Genomic DNA, 13,226 nt, shown 5'->3' on the forward strand with positions numbered 1-13,226 from the left:
ATGTGGGATGCTCTTATCATGCAGCTGAACACTACCAATGACAATATTAATTTTAGCATTTTAGGTTTGCCCAGCATTTACTCTTAGCTCTTTCACTAGCAACTGGAGCGGATTAAATCTGAGTCACTTGTCCTGAAATACTTCATGGATCAGTTGTAAAGGACATTTGGGGTCCAAGTTTTGGGATCATGCCAGTCACCCATGATTTGCTGATATCACCTGTGGTGTTGATGATGAATGCCAGACCATTGTGCTGCCTTAACATCACACAGACTGCGTTATCTCTTGCTCAAGTGATTTAGTAGATCTTCTTAGGGCACATATGTATGAAAACTTCTGCACAGCTTTAGGTTCACCGAGGAAGATTTTTGGAGGATAGGAACAAGAAACATAAATCTGAGTAGGATTTCTTCTCTCTTCGTCTCTTTCAAATGTTCATATAGTTACTCTCATCTCTTAACTTCCTCTGCTAAGGCTTATTTACATGCTCCCCGCCCCCCCCCAACATGCAGATAAGCCTTGCATGCACCTTCATGATAGAGACACCTACTCTAGACTTATGAAGAAGTTTATTTTGAATTTACCTTCTATATTCATGATGTGTGAAGAAAATAGAGGTGCAAGAAACAAGCAGCTTTGCTTTTCTTCATGCCAAGGAGACAGCATTGTTCACAAAGAGAAAGGTTCTACTCAGTCAAATGCTAAAGTCTAGAAAAGAATTCAAAGTCACCTTGAAAGTGTTTTAGTTCTTTAATCTAATTAAATGATATTTTTTCTTTTTCCCCCCAAGCAGCACATTTTAACTTCTCCCTTTACTCACATTTGTACTCTGTAGTCAATAAGCAAAATAAAAGTTGCTGAAAGGCTCCTAAATGCATTTAGTCTGACACAATAAGATAGGGCTGAGATACTATGGGCCACTAAAACACAGGCCAATACCCAGCAATGAAGACTTCCACAAGAATCTCAACCCAATCTGCTCTGTAGAACAGTGCCACTCCCTTCTCAAGAGGATGCCCTTCAGAAGGGGGAGTCAGCTTCTTTAAACCAGCCAGCTAATAATGTTTTTTTGCTGGTGAATCAAAAAATAGGACATTTGTAATTTTCACTAATTATTTTTTTCTGAAGATGAAAACTAGAATCTATTAGGAAGGCAACAACCATCAAGAGAAGAAAAGAGAGCTTTGCATTGCCTTTTGTTCAGAAACTCCTGGCACAGGAGTATCATCTATTGCTTATCTCTTAAGCATGTGGAATGGGAACAGAAGGGACAGTATTAATACACCTGAATTTTTGGCCAGTGGATTAAATCAGCAATATGTTCAAAACTGACTACATCATTTGTAGCCCCAATCCTATTCTCAGAATTACTCAAGAACTAAGGGAAATAACAACAACATTGGACTGATTTTCAAAGGTGCTTACAACACACCCAGTGATGGTGGTGCTCAGAGCGGGCCATTTAGCTAGCTCGTGCTGAACAATGTCACGCAGCTTCCAGTCCGTGAACTAACTTGCTCATCTCTATACAGTACTGCTATTTCACAATAAATGTAGCAGAAGGCTCCTGAAGGCCTAAATTATATTTGAGAAGAATACTTAGGCTGCTAAATCATTCAGGCACTTTCAGAAGATTTACTCCAGTTCGCGAATCTAATTGTTCATCTAAGCCTTATTCAACTCAATTTTAAAAATCGGCTAAATAAGGTGCTAATGCTGACAACACTAAAAATGCCCTTAAACCCATTTAAGGTTAATTTGGTAATTTACCAACATAAAGGTTAAGCTGACTAAAGGTAGTTTTTTATATAGAATTTTACAGAATTGCACTGGCTTAGCTACCATAGTAAAAAATAGTTTATTCAAACTTCTCTAATACTGACAAGCTCATAACATTACTTAAGGTAATGCTTCTCTAGATAAAAAAAATCCATAGAGGAAAATGACACCAATAAATAGTTTTTGTTCTAGCAGTGAGTCACTTGAATTTTTCAGGATATTCAGTAAAGCAATCATCAGCAGAGAAATAAAACTCCTATTTCCCTGACTTAAATGATCTTTTTTCTTGTAAGGAGTAACCCTCTTGGGTAAGAAATGCTGCTGTGAATAGGTCTAGACTTTACACAGCCATGGGTCACTAATTTAATTAGATTTCAAAGCCGCTATTCTACATTTACACTGAATACAATACTTCCTGTACCCTCCCTCATACAAAAAGGATAAAACAATCCCCCAGAAGTTTACACCTCAATGCATGAGGAAACAACAACAAAGTGTACATACAATACCTTGAGTTACAGATGGGGTTTATATTGTTCAAGTTAGGAAAACCTTAACTACCTGCTACGTTGGTACTTTTAGCAAGGAAAACAAAGGTTTTCTCCTTTCTAGTGAGATAGGATTCTGTTTGACCTGCTCTGCTCAGAAAATGACTGCTGTCAGCCAACCTCAGTAATGTCCCCTCCTAATTATGAGCTTTTACACATATTACAAAATTAAATCAAGTTTCTCTGTATGAATAAAAGAAATTTTAAAAATGAACTTTACTGGTAACAGTGGAAGTCCTTGCCTTCTATAAAAAATAGTAGGTTTTGCAGGGGTTTTCTTGCGGGGTGAAGGGTAGGGTAGAGTGAGGACAGGAGCCCTGCTGTGCATCAGTGTTTGGTCTTCTGAGCTTTTCTCCTTTCAAATGAAAATGGGGGCTGCAGTTTTCACAGGGTTCTTATATCACATTTGTTACCCTGCATTTCAGACTCTGCAAGGTTACTGCTCTCATAATTTGAGTGATCCAAAGCTGCATGGATTAGTTACTTGAGGAAATTGGGTGGTTTCCCCTCACTAAAAGCCATGAGGGAATAATAAGAAACCAGGTTCATATTTTTTTCCAGGAGCTCACATAACATTTCAAAGAATTACAAAAGATAGGAGCTGTTACTGGAAGTGAAACCACATTAGCAGGCAGGATCATTTGCCTCCAGTTTCACCATCTGTAAATGACCTGAAAATACCTATTATTTGATAGTATCATACTGCTATACATTTGTACTGTTATTCGGCAACAGGTATATAAAGGAAAAATGTCCTGTAACAACTATATGAACAATCTATGCAAATAACTTTGTTATTATTAACAACAGTCCAACTTCACACATCTGCTGAAGCAGAGTACAAATTCAGTCTCAGTCCAGCTGTTATACTCAAGTATACACCCTTTCATACTCCATTCTTTCACAGGAAAGCCAGATGCCAGCTTTTATCATGCATGAAGGGCAGGGGCAGATGTCTGGCTATAATCAGGGATTCCTTTGGATCTCACATGTAAATGAAACACTTAAGGTGTTGATTCCTGAAGCCGACAAGGTGTTGATTCCTGAAGCGGACAATACAGTTCTTCTGTAGGTAGGTACAGCCTACCACCTTACTCACTGTGTACACAGCGAGAGAGAGAATTTTGTGAAGAGTGGATATAATGATGCTAGTGCCAAAATTTCTGGCAAGTCCAGTGCTTGGCTTTTGTAAGCAGCATTCCCTCTCTCTGTATGGCAAATTAACAGCAGTAAAAGGTGAAACACACCGTAACTCATTTCTACAGTGCAGTATTTCTGGAAATATAATGGCTACTAGGATATAAAAATTTTTGATGCACAGATCAAGCTGAAATTATAATAGTCTCTTTGCTCTCTTATATTAGCTAGTGGCAGTGGCAATGAAATAAAACTCAAACAATTACAGAACATATGAAAATAGATTTCTCAACATCCATTCCTCTTTCTGATCTCTTGATAAAACTGCTGGGCCACAATACTTATTTGTCATCACATAATGGAAATGAAAAGTTAGTCGATGTAAGATATCCAGCAACGTGTTATTAAATAAAAGGTTTAAAGAGAGCTGTTTTATGGTTTCTAACAGATTTCAGTGTATCAGCTTAGATATTTTAAAATTAGTGCTGTGATGAAACAGCAGACTTTCATGGTATGAAAACTGAGAAAAAATAAGTAGATATTTGAATGTAATTTAAAAATTGCCAAGACAGAGAGCACTGGTGATCTATGAAATGTCTAAACCCCAGGCGCAAACATATTGCATACTCTCATGTGCACACGAAAAGAAAGGGGCTAAATGGAAGTAACAAACAACATTCAAAGGTAAGCTTATTTTAATCTGGTTGTAAACAAAAGCCACAGGGGCAAAATTCCTTGCCCTGCTTCCCCAAAAGCTAGAAAGCAAAGCACAAAAAGTGAAAGGAGTTTATTGGGGAAAAAGAGGTCACAGGAAGCAACAATAATAATGTCAAATGGAGGTGGAAAGAAACTGAATCCTATCTTCTCAAAAGCAGCGTTCTTTGCCAGTAACAGATGAAAGACATTGATTTCATTAAAAGCAGTTTAAGAACAGGAAGGCACAATTAAGTATAACTAAGGGGTTAACATAAGTTTGGGGAGGGTGTCCCTACCCTAACTAGGAACATAGCAAATAAAAAACAATTATGATGTTATTTCCTCGATTATGGCCACTTCTGCTTTACAAAGTGAGAAGTTATAAGAGCAAGTGCTGATGTGACCTTAGTACTAATTAGTAGGACAGAGCCCTCATCCAGTTACAGGGCAATATTCCTTGGCACAGGGATACAACAAGGAAGAAGGGAGAAGATACAAGGAGCCAGAGAGAAAATCCAGCATTGTATTATCTCCAAAGAAAGTATCATCTTGTGACATTTGAGAATGTCCCCCAAAGGCCAGCATTGGGGACTTGAGGCACACACACGCAGAGCCTCTTGATACTCAAGAGAGCTGTAGCTGGGACTAGATAAATTGTGAGAGCTGTGATGAGAGTGCTAGAATGAGAGCCATGGGATTTAACAGGAAGATGAAAGCCATCCATAACACATCCCTCCTTTTACCTTATCCTACCCCATAGCACTGTGCCTGACCAGTGCCAGCTCAAAAACACATCTGCCACATGAGCACATTCCTGGCTACTTCTATCTACAGTAGTGGCAAACATACATTTTTACTGCCTTTTTCTGATTTTTTTTTAAACCGCAGAGCTGCTTTATCTCCAGTCTAGCAGAAGTTCACATGGAGATGGCCGACTACTTTGAACTGACTGCAGACAAGCCAGTACAGGCGTTCCTGAGTAGCACAGACCGGTAGGGGCCACCAGCGAGAGATGAACTTGGCAGCAAATTCTAATTTATTCACGACACATGGAAGAATGCATCAGCAAAGGCTCTCAAAGTGAAGCACATTAGTTAGTCAAGCCTACTCAAGTTTTGTGGCTATTTTAAAATTAATAGGGTTGAGTAAACTAAGGCATGCAGACAAAAAGGCCCGCATCCTCGAAAGCACATTGTGGGTATGCTGAGAGTTGTCTTTGTTGATCTGGATCTAAATGGATTTCAAAGTCTAATAATGAATCAATGAGTTGAATACAGTTTCCCAGATTCCTATCTCTCTGTGATCAGGCTATTATAATGACCTGGGATTCAAAGAGCGTCTTCCACTGCATTATATTAGACCAAAGCTCGTATTAAAGAACTTTCAATATGTTAAATTATGTGATAGTTGACTCATCACAGCAAGAACCATAAAGCTGAATACTGCTGTGTCTTTTTTACATACCCATGTAACCATATGCAAATTATACCAAGAACAGTAAAAGCAAAATAATAAAGCATGGTAGGTGTCAAACTTCATAACTTGTTTTCTTCCATGGTATGTGTTTATAAGAGATGCATGGATCACTTTACAGTTAGCAAGAAGTTTGTGATGAGAAATACTTTTGTCTCCCAAGTATCCAATAATATTTAAAAGTAAAGAAAAGCTGACATACCTGTTCCTTTACTGCTCTTTTTTTCAGACTGTGCCGCTTGTATAACCTCAGCAGCAGCATCTCTTACTACCAAATCTTCGTTCTGCAGCAGTAGAACCACACATTTCCACATAGCAAGGGTATCAGACAGTCCTATATTTATTTATGGAGAAAAATTAGAATTCTATTTCTTACATGCATTCAAAGAAGTTACAGAGCTCTGTTTCAACATCTAAACGCAACAAATGCAGGGAAACACTGAAACATGGGCAGGAGAAGTGCACTGGCAAACCACTGGGAAGACAACTGGCAATATGATCGAAGTTTTCAGCATGTGTGAACTTTATCTAGGTGATGACTCAGCTTGGTTTAAACAGTGGGAGACAGATAATAGAATGGACCTCCCTTAATCTGGGTTTAACTTTAAGTCGTGGGTGCTCTGAATTTTCTGCAGTTTCTAGGAGTGCAGAATTCCTGTTTGGCAACAGCAAAAGTTTTGCCACTGGAGATTGACCAACGCACTGTGATCATGGATTTGCTGTTGCAATCTGCCTGGAGCAGGGGCTGCCAAACCAAGTTTTGTTCAGACACTGCCAGTAGTGCTGGCCACAAATGCCATTCCCCGCAGGAAAGGGAAACGATCCCCCCTCCCAGAGATCTACCTGTCATCTACTTCTCCTATATCCACCTCACCCCACCACTCACCAACATGCCCTGCCATCCTTGTACCCACTACCTGTTGGAAGCAAGGCAGCTTTAATCCATGGGGTAATTACCTGCACACAGTTAAGACTAACCAGAGAAAACTGCCAAGAGGGAGGTGTTCATCTGGTAAACCCCAAACAGGCAGACACCACATACCTCCCCCATGGCAATTCAAGTCTCACAAGCCATACTCCACTTGCAAACCCTTGTGCCGTTTAATGGTGTCACACTAAGGATGACTGGCTCAAGTCACAAAACTGTACTCATAGGTTTGCTGGAGTACTTTTCAGCTGACTTTTCCGCTCTCTTTGAACATCCTCATTAAAGGAATTCACTGAAAGGTCTCTTTTAGAGGCAGCCAGCTGTTAGTTATTACTTTCTGGTGATCACAGAGAACAATAGAGTTGGTGCCTCATTGCTGTGCTGGTTTTCTTCAAGCATGTTATCAACAGGTCTATCAGAGATTTGTATTACAAGGCTAGCTAGACAATTAATTGTATTTCACTGCTTGGCCAAAATTAATTGCTTGAGGCTTTACTACACAGGCAGAAGAAGCATTCCTGTATTTCATATAACTTCCCCATGTGGGAATAGCATGGAGTATAATTATTTCAGAAAGAAGTTGCTTTTTTCTGGCATGACACACCCAATAATGTTATACTGGCACAGCTAGGGCAGAATAATTATTTCCTTCTAGATACAATGGCCAGCTTGCCCACCTAGACAAGTTTCTACTGTATCTCCAGGAGAAGTGGAAGTCTGCAAATGGGTCTTCCAGAAAGACTTTTTCTGAACCCTCAAGCAACATGATGAAGAGATGATGGGGTCATCCAGAAAATAGTGATCAGCATTCACCCTCTTCCTCTTATGAACATACTTAATGGAAGCTTATGGGAACAACTACAACTGTATTTCATACAACCACAATTTTCTTTAACTTCTACTTTCTACTATATGTGGTCAAGCAAAGTGATGCAAAACAAGGCATAAAAGTAAAAACTGTTTGTATGTGCATAACCCCTTTAACTTCAAGGGAATGATTCTGGGTTTGTATCACTACAACTAAACACCAGATCATGCTCCTGATTTGCTAAACTTCTCACTGCAGTACTGACAGTTTCACAGTTGTGAAGAACCCCAGATTGACAATTCTAGGTAGTATAGAGGGTTGGCTCTGCATCTTTCCTCCCCTGGCCCAATTTTCAGAGCAAAGAGCTAGTTCAGATGGCTTGCCCACTGAGGCCTTGGGGCTTGCTTTTGTGGGATGTTTTTTGGGGGATTTGGTTTTTTTGTTTGTTTTTCTTTGTTCTGGTAAGATTTTATGCAGGATACAAACTGCTGCTATTTTTTATTTCAGACCTTCACATCTGCCTGATTGGAAAGCATGGAAACCAGAAACTGTTCTGACAAGATCAAAGAGGAAACTCTGTTCTCCATCAGCTATGGACCAGATCCAAATGGCAACAGACAAGAAGCATAGCATTTGGGAGTTTTTCACTCCAATACCTCCACTGTCTTCATTTGATATAAAATGGTAATGTCTGTCCTACTCAGAGCTTTAACTAGATGGTAGAGGTCAAGATTTCCAGAGTTGATACTATGAACACTTAATAGTACAGTGTCTACCTCATACAACAGATGTAGCTCTGTTAAACGGTATCAATACCTCTTAAAAGACACATCTCAAAATAGCTCACTTTTTTAAAAACACCACTATCTACAGTCTAAGAAATATACCATTCTTCTCGTCTAACAAAAATTTGGATCCAGTCCATATACATGGACTTAAGCTACTCAAACTAAAAACATTTAAATAACTACATTGGAATAAAATATCATAGAATCATAGAATCATTTAGGTTGGAAAAGACCTTCAAGATCATTGAGTCCAACCATCATCCATGCCCACTAAACCATGCCCTGAAGTACCCCGTCCACTCGCTTTCTGAATACCTCCAGGGATGGTGACTCAACCACTTCCCTGGGCAGCCCATTCCAATGTTTGACAACCCTCTCAGTAAAAAAATTTTTCCTAATATTTAACCTAAATCTCCCTTGCCTCAACTTGAGGCCATTTCCTCTCGTCCTATCTCCAGACACCTGACAGAAGAGACCAACACCCACCTCACTACAACCCCCTTTCAGGTAGTTGTAGAGAGCGATAAGGTCTCCCCTCAGCGTCCTCTTCTCCAGGCTAAACAGCCCCAGTTCCCTCAGCCGCTCCTCGTAAGACTTGTGCTCCAGGCCCCTCACCAACTTGGCTGCCCTTCTCTGGACACGCTCCAGCACCTCAATGTCTTTCCTGTAGTGAGGGGCCCAAAACTGAACACAGGACTCGAGGTGCGGCCTCACCAGTGCCGAGTACAGGGGAACAACCACCTCCCTGCTCCTGCTGGCCACACTATTTCTGATGCAGGCCAAGATGCCGTTGGCCTTCTTGGCCACCTGGGCACACTGCTGGCTCATATTCAGCCGGCTGTCAACCAGCACCCCCAGGTCTTTTTCTGCTGGGCAGCTTTCCAGCCACTCTTCCCCAAGCCTGTAGCGCTGCATGGGGTTGCTGTGACCCAAGTGCAGGACCCGGCACTTGGCCTTGTTGAACTTCATACAATTGGCCTCAGCCCATCGATCCAGCCTGTCCAGATCTCTCTGTAGAGCCTCCCTACCCTCAAGCAGATCGACCCTGCCTCCCAACTTGGTGTTGTCTGTGAACTTGCTGAGGGTGCACTCAATCCCCTCATCCAAATCATCGATAAAGATATTAAACAGAACAGGGCCCAACACCGAGCCCTGAGGAACACCACTCGTGACCCGCCGCCAACTGGATTTCACCCCATTCACCACAACCCTCTGGGCTCGTCCATCCAGCCAGTTTTTCACCCAGCGAAGAGTACACTTGTCCAAGCCATGAGCCACCAGCTTCTCAAGGAGTATGCCATGAGAGACAGTGTCAAAGGCCTTGCTGAAGTCTAGGAAAATAACATCGACAGCCTTTCCCTCATCCACTAAGCGGGTCACCTGGTCATAGAAGGAGATCAGGTTGGTCAAGCAGGACCTGCCTCTCATAAACCCATGCTGACTGGGCCTGATCCCCTGCTTGTCCTGGACTTGCCACGTGAGTGCTCCCAAGACAAACCGTTCCATAATCTTTCCCAGTACCAAGGTCAGGCTGACAGGCCTGTAGTTCCCCGGATCCTCCCTCCGACCCTTCTTATAAATGGGTGTCACATTGTCAAGCCGCCAGTCCTCTGGGACCATATATATGTACACAATACATTTTAAGTCATGTATTAATGGGTTTCATCTAAAAAGATCCAGAAAATGAACGTTCAAACTACTCACCAAGAATGAGCTTCTCATTGATCAGAAGGTACGATGTTATACTTTTAAGAACTTCAGCAGCTGCTAACAGCATCTCTGTCTGTTGCTCATCTCCACAAAAATAAACTAACAGCTGAACCCATGTTTTCAAGACTTCTTCTGAAATCTGAAGGCACAGAACGTGTGAGAAATATGCTGTACAATCCAGTGTTACCACTTACCATCACATTAAACTATGGACCACCAACGGGATACCACTCATCATTAAGTGCTGGGGTTTTTCTGAGGTGGTGAACCCCACAAGTCCATTCAAAAGTTGGCTTACTATGTCACAGATAGTCAAGATGGGAGATTTTCTTCTAGTCAGAGCATTATTCATAGGCAATTCTCTCACTCTGTCCCTTCACACCAGACTCACCAATGACCACACAAGTCAAAGCATATCTTTGTGTCCTAAGTTCTAAACATGCAAGCCAAATATACCAGATTATAATGAAGAGAAGCAATTCTCAGAAGTGTCCTACATGCAGACACATACACGTATCTGGAGAAACAATTAAGAGCATGTGAACTGCAGAATCAATCTTAGGCTTTGGTAATGATACAATGCTTGGTAAAGGGGTGAATGCGGCTCCATCTGTCTCCTCTGCAGATACTGAGGATGGAAATTTTTTTTAACAAGACTGCTAAGGTATCTTGGGTTCTGATAGCATGTTGTGCTGGTTTTGGCTGGGATAGAATTAATTTTCTTCATAGTAGCTAGTATGGGCCTATGTTTTGGATCTGTGCTGGAAACAGTGTTGATAACACAGGGATGTTTTTGTTACTGCTGAGCAGGGCTTACACAGAGTCAAGGCCTTTTCTGCTTCTCACCCCACCCCACCAGCGAGGAGGCTGGGGGGGCACAAGGAGTTGGGAGGGGACACAGCTGGGACAGCTGACCCCAACTGACCAAAGGGATATTCCAGACTATATGATGTCATGATCAGCATATAAAGCTGGGGGAAGAAGGAAGGGGGGACGTTCGGAGTGATGGCGTTTGTCTTCCCAAGTCACCGTTAGGTGTGATGGAGCCCTGCTTTCCTGGAGATGGCTGAACACCTGCCTGCCCATGGGAAGTAGTGAATGAATTCCTTGTTTTGCTTTGCTTGCGTGCGTGGCTTTTGCTTTACCTATTAAACTGTCTTTATCTCACCCCACGAGTTTTCTCACTTTTACTCTTCCGATTCTCTCCTCCATCCCACTGTGAGGGAGGTGAGTGAGCAGCTGCCAGGTGCTTAGTTTCTGGCTAGACAGAAACTAAACGTGTCTGGAAAGACACGTGTGCATTCACAACACTGAAGGAATCTCCATGTTGACCTATACACAAGCAAAGCTTGCTGTCCTAGAACATGAAGAATTACAAAAAAAAGAACAGGAAGGAAATTTCCTGGTTCAAATAAAATCCAGTTGCCATCTTTTGGAAAATATTTAGTCCTCAGACATACGCTAGGAAAACTACTACTTAGTAATAATGGGACAAAGCTTTCCAATGTGTAGTGATACCTACTAGATTTTTTGCGGAAAGAAATAATGTGCATTTTACCCATAACTCAAATAGCGCTTCCAAGACTTGTAAACTCTGACCCCCGTTGGGACAGCTGGGCCATAATTGGGAAGAGAAAGTCCCAACTTCCATAAGTGACCAAGAAGGAGCTGGGATCCCCTGCAAGTGCCACACTCAGGAGAGCGGCGGGTCAGTCAAGGTGCAGCAATCTCAAGCACAGGTTAGATAACAGAACATGCCAACTGCAGGAGGTGGCACCCACGCACAGCCACAAACAAGCCTGTGCTACAGCTATCAGAGGAAGCTCCAGAGGGAAAAAAAACCCTCAAACAGATTTGGACCTCATGCACAGGAGAAGAGGAAAAGCAGCACCAGCTCGACCTGGAGATACTTGAGGTATGCACAGTTAATTTTTTTTTTTCTCCTTTATTTTTTTTTACTTATTTTTAATTAAAGGAAGTGAAAAACAGAACGACCAAATAAGGCAAAGAAAAGAACCAGTGAAAAGGTGCCTTGAGTTAAAGGGCAGAGAGGTGCGGGAGGACTCATAGAGGGATAAATGAAACCCCAGTAGTAGTCTGCCTCATTCCACATGGTACACGGCCATGCACCTGCACTACACAAAGGGACAGAGCCAGAGCATGTCCTACAGTTCTGTAACAGGTTAAAAAAAAAAAATATCCCAAGATGTTACAATTACTCAAATTCTGAACAGACACATGGACTATCTAGAAATACAGAACTTGACTTTTACCTTATGGAAGAGAAACAATCCCTTCTACAGATGCAAATACTGAATGCAAGCCCAAAGAAAGAATTTAGATGGAAAACTGATGTACTTGGTCTTTTACAAAGCAGAAGACACCCTCTGTACAGATGTCTTACATCTCACATGATTTACATGATTATTAGATAAAGTTGTTTTAGCATTACTACAGTTAAGATTGTTACAACATTTTTCATTAATTCCTCTTTGTAAATTAATACAAAACTTCAGAGCAATAACATGTTCCACGTCTATTTGTGAAACCAGGTTTACATGGTTATTTTAATGTTTATAACTTGAGGTCCTTGCATTTTGCCTTTCTTAAACAAAAAGATTTAACATCATAATTCATGTTCCAAATTCTTGGGTCCAAATCTGTGGCTTCCTTTTTTTTATGAGACAAGATTATTAGCATACAATACAAATCAATTCTGCTGCACATTCTATAAAAAATAACAGCTACATAAGGAAAAAAAAAATCTTCATTTTAAAACAGATCACGACAATTTTGTCTATTTTAAAATATCCATTAAGTGTTCTTTGTGTCTTTGAAAACATAAAAAAAACTAAAATTGTCTAGCACTAAAAGCTGCCTTAGCAGTGTTCTATGCATACAAATGTAACATCACAGACTGACAATTTAAAATCAAAAGAAATCTGAGGCAGTAATTTGTGCTGGTATAAATCTAAATTAAATAGCCTATAAACAGGAATGGAGAACACAGAGCCTTGAACTTTGCAAAGGTTATTATATTTACTCTAGGTTTTAAAAGCAAATTTTAAGAGGAAATTCAATGAGAAACTCCACGCAGACAACAGGCTGGTGTGCTTAGACAGTGATTTCAGGCCTGAGACTTGGCAAGGTCACACTGCCCACAGCAAAGAAAGGAACTGCACCCAACCACTGCTTCAAGCTTCTTGCTTTCCCTTCTGACCTGCTCCCCTGCTGGCTCCCCAGCAATCAGAAACCACAACAAAGTTGCACTTTAGTAAATCGACCGGATTCAGTACATGTGTTAATCACCATAGGCATTTTTCTTTCCACATTATAGCAACTATTTTGGATGCTCTCAG

At 41.0% G+C, this 13,226-nt stretch overlaps 1 protein-coding gene across 4 annotated transcripts in view; it reads right to left on the reverse strand.

Annotated features, from left to right (window-relative positions):
- The window catches only part of THADA (THADA armadillo repeat containing), a 171,908-nt gene that overhangs the window by 23,139 nt on the left and 135,543 nt on the right, over nt 1–13,226 (reverse strand). For all 4 annotated transcript variants that reach the window (XM_052805700.1, XM_052805699.1, XM_052805701.1 and 1 more), the window contains 2 exons: nt 9,862–10,006; nt 5,836–5,967 (listed from right to left, as the gene is read on the reverse strand). In XM_052805700.1, the coding sequence (XP_052661660.1) occupies nt 5,836–5,967; nt 9,862–10,006 (277 nt within the window). The remainder of the gene's footprint in view (nt 1–5,835; nt 5,968–9,861; nt 10,007–13,226) is intronic.

This window comes from Harpia harpyja, chromosome 13, assembly GCF_026419915.1.
Source record: "Harpia harpyja isolate bHarHar1 chromosome 13, bHarHar1 primary haplotype, whole genome shotgun sequence".
In the NCBI taxonomy this organism is placed as follows: domain Eukaryota; kingdom Metazoa; phylum Chordata; class Aves; order Accipitriformes; family Accipitridae; genus Harpia; species Harpia harpyja.